This window comes from Myotis myotis, unplaced genomic scaffold (assembly GCF_014108235.1).
Source record: "Myotis myotis isolate mMyoMyo1 unplaced genomic scaffold, mMyoMyo1.p scaffold_m19_p_18, whole genome shotgun sequence".
NCBI classification, from domain to species: Eukaryota; Metazoa; Chordata; class Mammalia; order Chiroptera; family Vespertilionidae; genus Myotis; species Myotis myotis.
The window spans coordinates 16,114,054-16,130,640 of NW_023416322.1; the positions used below are offsets into that span (position 1 = coordinate 16,114,054).

A 16,587-nucleotide genomic window follows, 5' to 3' on the forward strand; every position below is an offset into this window, starting at 1 on the left:
CTATTTATGATCTCACAGTTTTTGAGGCTTAGTTGGGTGGTTCTAGCTCAGGGACTGCACTCAGGGTATTGTCTAAGACTGCAGTCATCTCATGGCTCAGCTGGGGAGGATCCACTTCCATGTTCTCTTACAGGGCTATTGGGAGACCTCAGGAGATCCACTTTCAGGCTTACTGAGGTGAGCCCCTCCTCAGGGCTGCCTACGACATGGTGGCTGACTTCCATCGGAGGTATCCATCCAAGGGGGAGTGAGAGCGCACTCAGGAATGAAGCCAAGGTCTTCTTATAACCAAATCATGGGAAGGAAGGATGTCCCTATCACTGGTGGTGTATTCTATTCATTAGCAGCCCACATTCAAGGGGAGGGCATAACCTAAGGGCATGAATATCACGAGGCAGGAATCATTGCGGGTTAACTTATAGGCAAATTATTTCTCACCTTGTCCAATTCTATGCATTGCAATGTTTCGAATAGGACTCTTGATTTCTAGTGTCAGAAATCTCAACACAAACTGGCTATCCAGACAGAAATGTGTGCACCTTATGGTGTGGTGTGATATAGGGGACTGAGCAAATGCTGTCACCTGGATCTGCTCATCTTGGTTCTGCTTGCTCTGTATCAGCTCCATTTTCAGATAGCTTCTTCTCTGTTATTGGCATAAAAACCTGCAAGGCTCTCGGTGCAAAGTCAGTGGCATAGCATGAAAGTCTCTTTTCCCAGAAACTCTGACATAAATTCCATTGGCTCCATGGTTCACAGATCCTTGCCTAAACCAACTGAGAGACTGAGGAATCATGACTGCATTGGTTCAGACCCAGGACACACACTGCACCCACAATCAGGGAAGGGTTCCACAAGCTGTGAGGGGGAAGGTAAGTGCCCTCAGACCACATCAGGCAAGGTTTCACTAAAGTACTGCCTGTCCTGTTGTCCCTCCTGCGCCCCCGGCCCCCCCCTCCCCGAGTTTGCAGGCAACTAGAACCTCTTAGCCAGGTCTTTCCCTACCCTCCAACATTAGAGTCTATCACAGTACCCTGTATTCTCTATTGCTTGTATTCAAGTTTGAAATTTGTATTCATTTATCACCTTTTTTTTTTAATCCTCACCTGAGGATATTTTTCCCATTGATTTTCAGACAGAGTGAAAGGAAGGGAAGAGAGTGGAGGGAGAGAGAGAGAAACATCAACGTGAGAGAGACACACAGATTGGTTGCCCTGACTGGGGCCAAGGATTGAACTTGAAACTGAAGTATGTGCCCTTGACCAGGAATCAAAGCTGGGACCCCTCAGTCTGCCAGCTGGTGCTCTAACCACTGAGAAAAAACAGCAAGGCCCAGCAGCTTCCCTCTTACTAAAGGCAGCAACCTTATTTTAGCCACAGAACTCCTGCTTGGCACCTAGTTGGCATTCAACAAATAGGTGATGAGTGTGATTTATTATTCCTTATCTTAGACCTGTGCAATTCTGTTATCCAGAATATCAAAGAAATGGCAAGATTTATTATAGACTTGGAATTTGTTGGTGGTCTTGCTTGGCCAGGAGCCCCCTGGTTCATGGGTTAGGTCAAGCACAGGAGAGAATAAAACTATTTTGAGTATCTACAATATTAGACATATATATTGTTTCACTTTACTTTTTACAACAATCGCTTGTGAGGACAGTGTATTATCTTTATTTTGTAGATGAGGAAACTGATGGCCAGAGATCTAAAGGGACTCCCTCAAACTCACATGGCTCAGAAATGGTAGAGTTAGGATACCACAGAAGTCACTCAGATGTCAAAATTCCGGATCTGATTGGAATTATGGGGAAGACTGTGGCATGCTCATTTTTTTTTTTTAAACTATGAAATTTTGAGCAGGCCAAAGTCAGAAATCAAAATGAACAGCCCTGAGGGCACTGGAATGAGGGCAGCATATGAAATAAAGTTCAGGGGTGTTGAGTGTCCTACAGCAGAAAAGAAATGGAGTCTACCCAGTCTTTCTGTTCCACGTTTGATGGAATTTACATGTATTGAGTAATGCAGGCATAAAATTAAACAGGATAAACCATCCCATTTCCTTGTTTCTCCAGTTACAATGATATGCAAACTAGTCTACTTCCTTTTTTGACTCTTACTCCAAAGACCATGAGTAAATATGTGTTTGGCACAGGGGCTCTTAAAGGGGTAGGAGTACTTACTTGAGGGGCCTGTGCAGGGACTGGACTGCAGGGGAAAGCAGGGCTAGATGACTGGTTTCTTGGTTCTTTTGAATTATCTGCGAGGCTGAGGCTGGCTTGGTGGAGTGATCCCTGTTAATGTTACACTTTTTTGAAATTTGTTTTTAAAATCTTGTTTTAATGTTTCTGTAAAGTAAATCCACCCCTCCCCACACTGCCTACGTATGTGCTTAATGTGAGAATAACGCAAATGGAACATGGAAGACAACTGCTACATACGAATTGATGAAGAAAAGGAGGGAACGTGGCATTTCAGCATGGGGATTGGTGGCAAGTCCTGCATCCCATGAGTCTGGGAAAAGAGAAGTACTCACTGTACACACTCAGAATTAACCCCCCACTGCAGTAAGCACTAGCCAGTTTGACCGAGGACCAGAGCTTGGCAAGGCGTGGTTAAACTTGCAAAAGACCCCGAGGGAACATAAAAAGAATCACCAAGTTGTTGAACAAAAGGGCAAAAGTAAAACAAACAACCAAACAACCAAAATACACATCCCCAAACAGAATACCCACAGTGTTTGGGATCATTTCACCGAGGGAACAAAAAGCCTGTAGCAAGGTAGAAAACAACGCTGAGGTGGTAAGTTCATCTCCTGTCCTCTACCTGTAGGACACTCCGGTTCTAAGCACCTGGAGGGAGACCAGGTGAGTGATGTCAACAATCACACTTTCATTGAGATGTCTATTAAACACCTTTCTGGTGTCAGTCACTGGTTCTTGTGGGTACTATGGGGGATAGAGAGACATGGTTAATGCCCTCCCTGAGCTTTGCAGTGGTTCTCAACCTGTGGGTCGCGACCTTTTGGCGGTCGAACAACCCTTTCACAGGGGTCGCCTAAGACCATCCTGCATATCAGATATTTACATTACGATTCCTAACAGTAGCAACATTACAGTTATGCAGTAGCAACGAAATAATTTTATGGTTGGGTCCCAACGTGAGGAACTGTATTTAAAGGGCCAGAAGGTTGAGAACCACTGCCCTATATAATCAGTTGAAGGTCTTAAGAGCAAAAGCGGAGGTTTCCCAGAAAGGATGAAATTCAAGCCTGAAGTATCAACTCAACTGAGTTTCCAGAGTTGCCCTAGGGGTTTCGGATGGATTTGCCAGTCCCACAGTCCTGTGAGCCAATTCCTTAAAATAAATCTCTTATACACACACCCTGTTGAGCTGTTTTCTCTGAAGAACTGCACTGATAGTGTCTTAGTCATGTAAGCTTGGGTAAAGGATGGGGAAGGTGTGGGGGGGAGTGACAGTACCCAGGAATCGAAGTGATCAGGAAGCACATTATATGTGACCTAGAGCGTCTGAAAAGGGTTTTGGGACTGGGAGTGAGAGGACCAGATCCACATTTTAGAAAGCACGTCCGATTATATTACTCTTGAGAGCAGAAGTGAGGAAAAACGTGTTTCAATTCCAGCACGAAGGCATTCCTCACAAACAAGGCCTTTTTACAAGCAGAAAGAGGTGCTGACTCTATTTGGGAATCGAAAAACATAACGACGTTTTTAGTCACTGGTGGGCACAGTCTTGCAAAAGAATGACAGTGTTCTTTTCCCAACCAGGAGTCTGTCTGCTCTACCTGACCTCCTTCGGGGCTTGGAGCTTTCACAGGTTTCTCACGTCTGTAGCTGTCGCTAGGAGCCTCCCCTGTAACCGGGTAAAGATTCCAGTCTGGCCGCGCAGCCAGCCTTTCTGCGAGATAAACGGTCTCACCCAGCCGTGGAGGTGGGAGGGCGGAGGTCAGCCGGGGATTCCGGCTGCCCAAGTGGAAAGGAAGAGTTCACCAAGGGCCAGAAGCTCCGCCGCTTCTTGAGTGTGGGGAGAAGACTCGCCTGCCACCGCTGCAGCCTCAACTCTGCGGATCCCTCCTCTGCAGGTTCGCTCCCCGCGCGCGCCGCGTCCCCAAGAGTTCAGCTGCCCCCGCGCGCGGCGGTCTGCGCCGGGGCGGGGTCTGCCTCTCGCTGGGGAGGTGTGCGGGCGCGCCGGTCAGACTGAAGTCCCGGGTCGCCCACCCCGCTGCTCCGCCGAGAACATTCGCAGCCCCTGTCCCCAGCAAAGGGGTCTTGCTCCTGAGAGCCTAACCGATTTCTCTTCCATCCCCTCTGCGTCCCTCGATGTTTTCACCCTGGCTCCCGGTGCGTTCCCCATCCTTTTGGTTCGGAACCTTCTGCGCAGAGCCCCTTCCCCAGCTCAAGCACCTTAGAGACGAGGAGGGGGTGGCTGGTGACTTAACCCTTCCCCAGGCGTAGACGAGAGGTAGCCAGCACCCTCCTGACAGCCCCCGATCCAGGGGTCTCAGGGCGCCAAAGGGGGTACTTCTCCCTACAACCCTTGGGGGCCAAGGGCTCCGGGGACTCCCGCCCGTCGCTGGGTTCTACATCCCGCACCCCGACCGGGCAGGAGAGCGGTGGAGCCCCGCGGGCCGGAGAGCGAGAGTGAGGATCCGGGAGGGGGCAGGGTTAGAGCCAGGGCCCGAGAGGAGCAGAGGCGGCAGGTGAGTCCCGGGGCTGCGTCCCCAGGCGGGGAGGCGGGCCGAGCGGGGCTGGGGAAGGGAGCCCCAGGCTGGGGCGACGCAGGCGAGGGTTGGGCGAGAAGGGGTGCGGGGAGGCGAGCCCGGGGCGGCGGGAGAGGGAGTGGGGAAGGGGCGGAGGGGAGGGAGTTCCGAAAGGAGGGAGAAGCGCTGGCGAGGGGCGAGAGAGCGAGCCGGAGGGGAGAGCCGCGGAGGAGGGCAACCGAGCCGAGCCGGTGCCGCAGCTCGCGCGGGGCACCGAGGGCTCGCGGGGGGGTTGGGGGGGGGGAGACGCACAAAGACATGCGAAGAGGGGCTGAGCGAGGCTCGCGCACAAAGACGCCGGGGCGCACGGCCGCTGGGGCTGCACCGACCGCCCCCGCGCCGCGCCGGGGCCGGGCCAGCGCCGAGCCCGGGGCGGAGCGCGCGGCGGCGGCGGCGGGCCGGCGGGACCCGGGTCGCCCGCGCTCTCCGGGTGACCCGGGCCCGTCCGCGGGGGCGCGCGGGGGCGGCGGCGCCCGAGCCCAACTTGGCCTCGGCCTCGCCCTCTGCCCAGCCCGCGGGTGTCCCCTCCTTCCCGCGATTTCGTGGCTTCTCACGCTGCCCCCACCCCCTCCCGCGTCCAGCCCCGCGCTCCCCACCTTGTAAAACAAAGCCGGGGAAAATGCCTGCCCGTGCAGCTCGGAGCGCGCAGCCCGTCTCTGAATAAGAAGTGAGTACCCTGGCGTGTGCGTAAAAGGTTCAAGTCCATCTTTTGCCAAAAAAAAAAAAAAAAAAAAAGCATTTTGAATGCTGCATGCCTCATGCTGCCCAGAGCCTCGCCGGAGAAAGCCGGCTCTAGCGCAGGAGGTGAGACCCTGGGGACCCCCTCCGCCGCCCGCCCGCCCCGTGCTTTCCCGCCCCAGCTGGTCCGGGAGGGTTGCTGATGCCCCGCTGGCTGCAAGCGGACGTTTTCCACCCTCATTTCCCGTCCTAGGTGTTGGGTCATAATCTGGGGTTGGAGGCAAACCTATCCCCTGCTCCTCTCCTGCTGCTTCTCCCATGTCTCCTGCAGGTGCCTGGAGGTTTTGCATCTGCCTTGGGAATGGGTTTGAGACACCTTGTCTGTGTGTGTGTGTGTTGGGGGGTGGGGGGTGGCTAGTTTCCGAAGGAGGAGGGTCAACCCTAGGGAACAACCTACAGGCAGGACGCGTGGTGACCCTGGGCACACTTGTTGCCCGTTGTCCATTGCCCATTGCGTGGTGGGACAGGCGGTGGTGCTGAAAAAAAGCTCGTTTCTCCTGGTGTTGGGTCGCCCATTGAATCCGGGAGCAGAGCGAAGAAGGCATACCTGGGTGAGGATGGGAGAGCAGGATTGAGAGGAGGCTGATGGCTGGGGGCAGAGGAGGGAGGCAGTGGTGGTGCCCGGAGCATGTGGAGGGGGCCAGCCCCTGACTCCTTGTGCTGAGTAGCTTCTCGTGCTGATCATACCCCAAAGGACTGGAGATGGAAACCGGAGGGTTTCTCATATTAGACGGAGAGGAAAGGCTGTTTGTTGTTTTTCCATTTTGCTATCTCACCAGTTCCTGCCCATTCGGTCTGCCAAATGTGCATCATATGTATTTCTGCTAATTAAAAGATACGGCAATAGCTTAAAATAAACTCCGTCAGGAAAGGTATTAGCTTAACACACACACACACACACACACACACACACACACACACACACACACTTTTAAAAATATACCTGTCCCCTTCCTCCGAAAGCTTATAATGATGTTTAGTGTGGCGTGGGGATTTAGGGACGGGATTTGGGGAGCATCCAGGTACATAGTCCGCAGACTGGACACCACTGATGTGAACAGTCAGAAACAGGAGAGAACAGGGCACTGCCGAGAAAGGCTCGGGGAGCTTCCGCAAGAGAGACATAATGTTGAGCTTCTATGTGATCTTGTTAATTTTTATTCCAAAAATGGCTACATTTTAGGTTATGACCTTTATTTTTCCCTCAAACTCATAAGGCAGCGTGGAGGCCTGGTGGGGCGGTTAGACAGCAGATGACTGATTTTAGCTATTATCAGCATTTCTATTTAAAAAGTGGGTTTTTTTTTTTAAAAAAAATGAAAATTCTAAACACATAGCCAGTGTGAATTTTGAGTGAAGTTGCCTTTACGAACATGAGATGTTAAAAGTGCCTATTAGTTCGGGGCTTTCTGGAGCAGAGGAGTGTCCCAGGGGAGAAACGTGTACATACCTATACTTCACTGCTGTCAGGACCGGATGTGGCGATCCCACGTATGTACAGGCACTGTTACCCCGTCAGAGCGCTGGCTTCCTCTCTTCCAAGTCAGAACCACTCAGAGCTTTGCTGGTTGAGGATCCCTCTGTTATCTGCCATCATTTTACAACACTGCCTAGCACTGGTGCTCCAAATAGCTTTGTTTGCAAAGCTTCTTTTTTGATGGGCAACTGAAGACTTAGTTTATGAATTCAGACTGTGGTCGTCCTAAATTTAACTCAGCGGTAGTCAAGAGGGCAAGGTATGTAGCCATGTGAAAATTGACACTCTCTGCTGTATTTCCTTCTCCTCCTCAAGTAATTTCAGGTTCCTGTAGGGCATTTGGGGGCAATTCCATTGGGATTTCCCCAATACTTACCCCAAAGTGTCTTTTAGATTAGGTTATCATTTTATTAGACCTGTATGACAGATACTATTTTTACTTGTTTCTATAACAATTACAGACAACAAGTTGATTATTCTAGTTGAGTTGGTGGCTTTTAAAAATTTCCTCTTTGTTGGCCATTCTATTACCCCTTTTTGTTCAATGTTATTTTTCCAATCAAATATATTGTAATAGATGGCTTATTTTCCCCTTAGCAAGTAGAAGGCTAGTATCTCTTGTATTAGCTAAAAAGGAATCCATTAATGATATTTTTGAACAGCTCAGATGAATAATAAATGGGTTTAGAGTCACCTCAGAGTATATGGGAATTTGTAAGGGAACACAGAAATTCATGCTAATGGAGCAATTAGCTTTGTACAGAGCATGTAGGGCCCAAGGTGTGAGACAAGGCTTTAAACTTTTTTTTCTTGATAATGTTCACTGTTGAAATGGAAGGAACTTGTCATGTCTTGGCTGCACCAAGGATTTTGCCACAATGGGTAGCGATATTCTTGTTTTTATACACATGTCAGAGATTGAATAACAAAACATAGAGAATGCTTAAGCAAAAAGAAATGATTGGGCTACTGTGGTTTATTTACCATCATCATGTATTACCAGAAAATTACTAATGTTTTACTTTGAGCAATAGGATCTGGGTCATAAATTCACTTATAATACAATTCCTTTATTATAATGAATTTTTTAAGGCAAAAGTAGAGAACGTTATTTACGTTGATTGCTGTGGTATAGAGTGTTACGTGCTAGAGAAGGGGAGTATCCAGGAACCTTCTTCATATGAGTATTCAAATATCTACTTTAGCATCAGCAACTCTTAGCAGTTCAGTAAGTCTTTGTTGACTCATGGTGGACAGATGCAAATTTTGAAATTCGTTAGGAAGACTTCAGACATGTCAGAGAGGAAGGGAGAGAGGGACAGAGAGATAGAAACATCAACAATTAGAGGGAATCATTGATTGGCTGCCTCCTGCACGCCCTCCACTGGGCATGGAGCCAGCAGCCCAGGCATGTGCCCTGACCGGGAATTGAACCATGACCTCCTGGTTCATAGGTCAATGCTCAACCACTGAGCCACACTAGCTGGGCGAGCGTGCTTTTATTTTTTTAAGTTTCTCGGTCCAACTCCTGTTTGTTTTTCTTCCCCCTCCCATCTGGATCCCCAATAGCAGCAGAGAGCGAAGGCCCAGCCCCTTTCCCTTGAACCCATTTATATGCTCCTGGGTGCCTTTCTGGTTCCAGAGCTTCCACCAGGAGAGCAGAATTCCCTCAACCTTTGCCACCCCTTAGACAAGCCCAGCCGTTACCCCACTGACCTCCTCCAGCCTAACCCTCCTTCTCTCTTATCAGTGGCGGCACCTGACTTGCTGGATCCAAAATCTGCCGCTCAGAACTCCAAGCCCAGGCTCTCGTTTTCCACGAAACCCACCGTGCTTGCTTCCCGGGTGGAGAGTGACACGACCATTAATGTTATGAAATGGAAGACGGTCTCCACGATTTTCCTGGTGGTTGTCCTCTACTTGATCATCGGAGCCACCGTGTTCAAAGCATTGGAGCAGCCTCACGAGATTTCCCAGAGGACCACCATCGTGATCCAGAAGCAAACCTTCATTTCCCAGCACTCCTGTGTCAACTCGACTGAGCTGGACGAGCTCATCCAGGTAATGGCACAGAGGGGTTGTTGCTCTGCTTCCTCCATGGGGGGAGAAAGACTCAGAGTGAGAGGAGGCAACTCATAGCACAAAGCTGTCCTGATTTGCCTGTGCGGGCCCCTGGTCCACTTTCCTCCTTTGCATAGAATTCTTCTCTGCGGACGGTCTCCTTTCGATACGTCTTCCCTCTTTTCTTACTTCTGCCACCTTTTCTTCTCCTTTTCCTTTATGCCTCCCTCCCATTCTTCCTTCTCACCCTCTTCTGTTCCTGCTCTTCTGTTATTCCTGTCCTGGCCTCTCCCAGCTCTCTGTCCCTTTGCCCTGCCTTAGAACTGCCAGTGGACCCCTGTGGACCTGGGGTTACTTGCTGGACGTCCTTCTGGCTAAGTGGACATTGCCGCCTGAGAAAATTTGCTGTGGCAAATGAGAGGAAAACATAAGGCAGGAGAGCCGTGTTCATTGTGGCAGTGGCCATCGTAAGATAAAAAAGAGGAGTTTGTGGTGCGATCCTCTGAGCTTGGCACCCCTCGAGGTTAACAAGTTGTAACTCCCATCTTTCATCTAGCCCAATATAACTGATAACTGCCTTTTCTAAGTACCTAGGGACAAGTGATTAATCATTGCTTCTCTAAACCCCAACTAAAAGCAATGTACACTGTATGGAAAAATAGAATTCTTGAATAAAAACGAATTTAGTTTTAATTTACTCTATAAAAGCAGAATAGTATCTTTATGGAAAAACACTTTGTTTTAAAATATAATCCCAAAGTGATTTACAAGTTTCAGTTAGGCTCCTTGGAGATAGCTATATTTTTGTTGTAGATTTTTTTTTGCATGAAAAATAAGCCATACCAAGAATCCTGGTCAAAAAGAAAGTCCTAGAACTTTCTTTTAAGGAGAGATCTGAATGATTGTTGAAAACACTCTTCCTCATCTTATAGTTGGTTTTACATCATTTGAATGAATTGAAACAGACCGAGGGAAGAAATTATTATTGGTTTTAATCCAGTTTCGTGTTCTAAGACCTTTCCTCTCTCATTTCCTTTGGCCATGGATTCCCAAACGCTACCTCTGCCCTTCGTAGTCCTTTGTATTTGTAGAATACACATACAAGTTATTATTCAAGTTTTATTCAAAATTATCAAAGTTAATATTCTCTGACCCTCATTTAGCTCCTACCACATTCAGACACTTCTGCATCTCACTTATTTGACTTAAATTTTGAAAAGGCTCCTCATATACTTATATACTGAATTCTCTATTATTTTTAGATGATAGCAATGTTTTCGGTAGACAGTACACCTGACAGCTAATATCATTGTTCCACTCATTCCGTTGCCTGTTCCTACATAAGATCTCGATCACTTCACTCTCTTTGTGCCTCATAATCTTAAGAGGTACTAAAAATCTCTGAAGAATCCCCATGTCCCTTGGGTGTTAGAAGAAGAGCTCTAATTTAAAAAAAAAAATAGAAGAAGAAGAAGAAGAGCCCTAGGTTGTCTTGGAGGTAGCTCAGAGTAGTGGTAAAAGCCTGAACTTTGGGATAGATGTGTTTTAAACTGCAGTTGAGTCCTTTTTTAGAGGTGCCAACTTGAGGAAGTAATTTTTCTCTCTAAACTTCAAGTGATCTCTCTGGACTGAGGAAAGAATACCTATAAAATAGGGTTGCTGTGAAGAATAAAGAGGTAATTCAAGTAAAGCATTTAAGTGCTTAAAGAATGTTGGCTTTGTTTGCTGTTGTTATCCCCTTATCCCATACTCCTACTCCATCCCATTTTGGGGGTTGAAATATCTGATTCTTAGACTCTGAATTGAGATGTGTTTGGTCGTGGACAGGAGAACAAGGCCTGGGGTTTCGGGGCACTGCTGGAGGAAACTGTGATTCCGATGATCCCACTCGTCAGCACCACCCAGATTTAGTACTTAGGATCGTGCAAACAATTTGAAGGTCATGGCAGGTGGAGACCATCTGGAGGTGGAGACTGGTCATTTCTGCTACATTGCTTTTGGAAGCCAACAAACAGAGCTCAATATATGACCTAATTCTTTTCTTTCTGCCCCACAGAGGCAATCCACTTTAGCTTCATTAAGATTCACTGCTGGCTGAGGATTTTTGTGCTTATTTAGTATTTTTTCAACGCAGAAGTTGCCCATTATTTATTGTTACATCACTCACCTTTATAAGCATCTGGCTTTAATAAATTATTTTCTCTCTCTTTTTGATAAAATAAATCTTTATGATGGCGTGGCTTCAAGGACCAAGATCAGTGTTTTAATAGGGAGGAAGGCAAATGAGCCAGTAATCATATATTAGAATTACATTTCACTCATCTGATTTTCATAAATTTCAAAGTGTTTTACGCATTTATTTTCCTAGTTAATTATCCTTTAAAACCTCACTAATACATACATTATTATAACTTTGTTTCTGGAGATTTATTCTGTTCCTTTCATTGAGCCATGCTTCCCTGTCTCTTTCTGTTGTGATCTATCCATTTGAAAAAACAGCCACCTCTCCAATCTTTACCGACTGACTATGTGTAGGGAAAGACTTCCACCAATTAGCCGAGCTTGAGAGGCCTCTCAAACCTTTGCCATAGATTCATCTTCTCTGGACTTGTGCATGTCAATTCCCAATTACATGGATTTGCCAGTTTCTCTTTTTTTTTAGGGGCTTGTAATCTCTTGCTACCTCTGGTGTCTGTCCGCAGTACTGCAGGTTTTCTGGAGCTGCTGGAAGCCATTCAAGTCACTTTTATTCTCAGTGGTCCCCAGGTTTGCAGAGGGTGCTGCATCCTGTCCGTACTCTGTGTTGGGCAAGACAGAAACCATCTCTTTGGGTAGCCCCCCAAAAGCCAGAATGTTGGACGCACGCTCCACTCTTTTCTTGCCCCACGATGGACAGGCTGCCAAGCTGTGTTGGCCTCTGTCTGTTGTACCATGGGCCCTCTGGAGCAGAGGCAAGAAGTCCAGCTCACTTTTGTTCTTAGTGTCCCCCAGGCAACTAGACTGTGCCGGGTCCCATCAGTTCTCTGAAACAGGCAAGATGGAAACCAGTCCCGCCCAGCCAGCGTGGCTCAGTGGTTGAGCATCAAGCTATGAACCAGGAGGTCATGGTTCGATTCTCTGTCAGGGCACATAACTGGGTATTGGGCTTGATCTCCAGTGTGGGGCATGCTGGAGGCAGCCGATCAATGATTCTCTCTCATCATTGATGTTTCTATCTCTCCCCCCACCCCCCGCTTCCTCTCTGAAATTTTATATATATCTACACTAATAAAAGAGAAAAATGGTAATTGGCGTACGACGCTACCCTTTTCATTGGCTAATCAGGGCTATATGCAAATTAACTGCCAACAAGATGGCGGCTAATTTGCATATGTAGGCACAATGCAGAGAGGTGAAAGGGAAAGCAGGAAGAAGCCCCCTGCCACTGACAGTGATCGGAAACCCAGGGGGGAGCTAAGAGCTGGGGGGCAGGGCAAAGGCGGCCCTGGGGCTGCCTTTGCCCTGCCCCCCAGCCATGATCTGAGAATCAGGCGCCTTTTCCACCCTGGCCAGTGATAGCAGGAAGTAGGGGTGGAGCCAGCGATGGAAGCTGGGCACGGTTGAAGCTGGCAGTCCCAGGAGCTAGGGGTCCCTTGCCTGGGCCTAAAGCAGAGCCCACGATCGCGGGGCTGCTGCAGCTGCGGGTCCCCGCTGCCCGAGCCGGACGCCTGAGCCAGAGGCGTCCTGCAGGGGCAGGGGCGGAGCCTGGGTGATCGCGGCACCCCCCGCTGCCACTGCAGGTCCCCGCTGCCCGGGCCGGACGCCTAGGCCAGAGGCGTTAGGCCTGGGCAGGGGCGGAGCCTACAACCACGGGGAGCTGGGGATCTCCTGCCCAGGCCTGACACCTCTGCTGGAGGCCTCAGGCCTGGGCAAGGGGCCGATCAGGCGATCGGAGGGTGATGGGGGTCTACGCCTCTGGCCGAGGCATCAGGCCTGGGCAAGGGGCAGAGCCAGCAATCGGAGGGGTCTGGGGGTCCCCTGCCCAGGCCTGACGCCTGGGCCAGAGGCATCAGGCCTGGGCTGGGGGCAGAACCAGTGATGGGGGGAAATGAGGGTCCCCTGCCCAGGCCTGACGCCTCTTTCGGGCCCAGGGCCCGATCCTGCGATTGGAGGGTGATGGGGGTCAACGCCTGAGGGCTCCCAGTATGTGAGAGGGGGCAGGCTGGGCTGAGGGACACTCCCCCTCTCCCCCACACACACACCCAGTGCACGAATTTCGTGCACTGGGCCCCTAGTATATATATAAAAGGATCCACCAGCAAGTCACAATTTTTTTATTTTCCAGTGCATGTAAACGTTCTGTTTACAATATACTATAGACTAGTGTCTTAAAACAATAGCATCATGTCTTAATACATCATAAATACCTTAATTAAAAAACACTTTATTGCTAAAAAATGATAGCCATCATCTGGGCCTTCAGTGAGTCACCATCTTTTTGCTGGTGGAGGGTCTTGCCAGGATGTTGAGGTCTGCTGACTGAACAGGGTGGTGGTTTCTGAAGGTGGCCACATCAGTGGACCCTGCCTTCCATGACTGCTTTCTCTGTAGCATGTGGTGCCGTTTGACAGCATTTTACCCACAGTGGAAATTCTTTCTCAATTGGAATCAGTCCCCTCATAACCTGCTGCTGCTTTCTCAGCTGAGTTCATGTAGTAGTCTAAGTTCTTTGTTGTCATCTCAGCCATCTTCACAGCATCTTCCCCATCAGTTTGTTCTGTCTCAAGAAACCACTCTTTGCTCATCCATAAGAAGCAACTTCTCATCCATTCAAGTTTGGCCATGAGATGTAGCAATTCAGTCACCTCTCAGGCTCCTCTTCTAACTCTAGTTCTTTTGCTATTTCCACCACATCTGCCGTGACTTCCTTCACTGAAGTCTCCCTTCAAAGTCGTCCATGTGGGTTGGAATCAATTTCTTCCAAATTCCTATTAACGTTGATATTTTGACCTCTTCTCATGGACCACAAATGAATATTCTTAATGGCATCTAGAATGGTGGATCCTTTCCAATGCTTTCAATTTACTTTCCTCAGATCCATCAGAGAAATCAATATCTATGGCAGCAAAAGCCTTACGAAATCTATTTCTTAAATAATAAGACTTGAATGTGGACATTACATCCATGGGCTGCAGAATGGATGTTGTGTTAGAAGACATGAAAACAACATTCATCTCACTGTACATGTCCATCAGAGCTTTTGTGTGACCAGGTATATTGCCAATGAACAGTAATATTTTGAAAAGATTTTGTGTTTTTGAGCAGCAGGTCTCAACGGTGGGCTTAAAATATTCTTTAAACCATGTTGTAAACAGATGTGCTATAATTGAGACTTTGTTGTTCCATTTATAGAGCACAGGCAGAGTAGATTTCGCATAATTCTTAACGGCCCTAGGATTTTCAGAATGGTAAATGAACAATGGCTTCAACTTAGAGTCACCAGTTGCATTTAACCCCTAACAAGAGAGTCAGCAAGTTCTTTGAAGCTTTGAAGCCAGCCATTAGCCATTGACTAATTCTCTCTAGTTATGAAAGTTCTAGATGGCATCTTTTTCAAATAGGAAGCTGTTTTGTCTACATTGAAAATCCGTTGTTTACTGTAACCAGCTTCATTAATTATCTTAGCAGGGTCTTCTAGCTAATTTTCTGTGGCTTCTGTATCGTCATTATTTGACTTCACCTTGCACTTTTATGTTGTGGAGACAGCTTCTTTCCTTATTCCTCATGAACCAAAATAGCTTCACAATTTTCTTCTGCAGCTTCCTCACCTCTCTCAGTCTTCATAGAATTGAGCAGAGTTACAGCCTTGTTCTGGATTAGCCTTTAGCTTAAGGGAAGATTGTTGGTTTGATCTATCCAGACCACTAAAAGTTTCTACACATCAGCAATAAGGTTCTTTCACTTTCTTATTCATGTGCGCACTGGAGTAGCACTTTTAATTTCCTTAAGAACTTTTTCTTTGCATTCACAACTTGGCTAATTGGTGCAGGAGGCATCCCTTTGGGCTGATCTTGGCTTTCAACCAGTAGGCGGTGGCCAATCAATGATTCTCATTTTTTTCTTAAAAAAAAATATCTTTATTGATTTCAGAGAGGAAGGGAAAGGGAGAAAGAGATAGAAACATCAATGATGAGCGAGAATCATGGATCGGCTGCCTCCTGCACACTCCCTACTGGGGATCCTGCCTGCAACCTGGGCATGTGCCTAGACCTGGAATCGAACTGTGACCTCCTGGTTCATAGGTTGATGCTCAATTACTGAGCCACACCAGCCGGGCTCTCATTTTTGATGTTTCTATCTCTCTCCCTCTCTCTCTCCCTTCCTCTCTCTGAAATCATTAAAAACATATTTTTTTTTAAAAAAAGAATCACAGTGTCTGTCCTGGGAGACTAGAATGCAGTTGGGGATCCACTCAAGAACCCTGTGGGGAGATGGTGGATGGTCTGGGTGAGGACAGAAGCAGTGGATGTGATGAGATGTGATCAAATTGGGAGATTTTAAAAATAAACTTGGCAGGATTTGAGGTGAGGTGTGAGAGAAAGAAATCAAGGATGAAGAACTAGAAAAATGAAGATGCCAGTTAATGAGATGGGGACAACTCAAATGGAGCAAGTTTCAGGGGTGAGCTCAGGAGTCCAAGTTGGCAGATGATTGGTTTGAGTTGCTTTTCAGACACTCAGGCAGGGGAGCGGTCCAGAGTGAAGAATACATTTGGGAGTTATGAGCATCTTGGTGATGCTACATGAAATCACCTAGGAGTGTGCATGGATGGAGAAGGACAGGACCAGGCACTCAGAGGTGAAGGTGGTGAGACAGTGGTCAGGGAGATTAGAGGAAATCAGAGAGCATGGTGTTCTATGAGCCAAGTGAGGACATGTCACAAAGTGGGGGAGACCAGCTCTGTCAAATGCCACTGCCAAGTCTTCCTCTCTTTACCATGCTCTGTAATAGTCAATTGGTACTGTAGTCTATAAATTCATGATAGTAATTTTATATATAATTAGAAATCATTAAGCCCAAACATGACACAAATAATTTTTGAGCAGTTAGCTCAAACACTAAACACACAGGCTGTATACGACACAGTCATAAAAGATAAGTCCTGTGACCATTTGGGACACATTATACACATGTGGATAAAATAAACAGGATGTTCACCCACTTTCAAACTTATGCATGGATTCTTTTAAAAAATTTAATTATACATTTATGCATTACTTGGAGCCTTTAAAGTGTTTTCACACAGAAATAAATTACAAGCAATAGCTATGCCTCAAGCTAGGCAACCAAGGCTATGATATAACTGAACTGTAACACCAAGACCTGAGACTGAAACCATAAAAAAAATTTTTTTTAAATGTTACTGCTTTCATTTATTTTGGTTTTATTATTTTTACTTTCTTGGAACTAGTGATCCATTTAACCCCTGTGTGCCTCAGCTTTGGTGGAAGATAAATACTATGTACCTGATTTCTGTTATGTGATACCATATTGA

At 47.4% G+C, this 16,587-nt stretch overlaps 1 protein-coding gene across 3 annotated transcripts in view; it reads left to right on the forward strand.

Annotated features, from left to right (window-relative positions):
* Positions 1-5,170: 5,170 nt before the first annotated feature.
* Positions 5,171-16,587, forward strand: part of KCNK2 (potassium two pore domain channel subfamily K member 2) — a 95,144-nt gene continuing 83,727 nt past the window's right edge. For 2 of the 3 annotated variants that reach the window (XM_036344569.1, XM_036344570.1), the window contains exons 1-2: positions 5,498-5,581; positions 8,743-9,053. In XM_036344569.1, the coding sequence (XP_036200462.1) occupies positions 5,536-5,581; positions 8,743-9,053 (357 nt within the window). In that variant the 5' untranslated portion in view covers positions 5,498-5,535. Of the gene's footprint in view, positions 5,445-5,497; positions 5,582-8,742; positions 9,054-16,587 lie in introns of those variants that run through there. The other variant, XM_036344571.1, reaches the window with a different exon arrangement.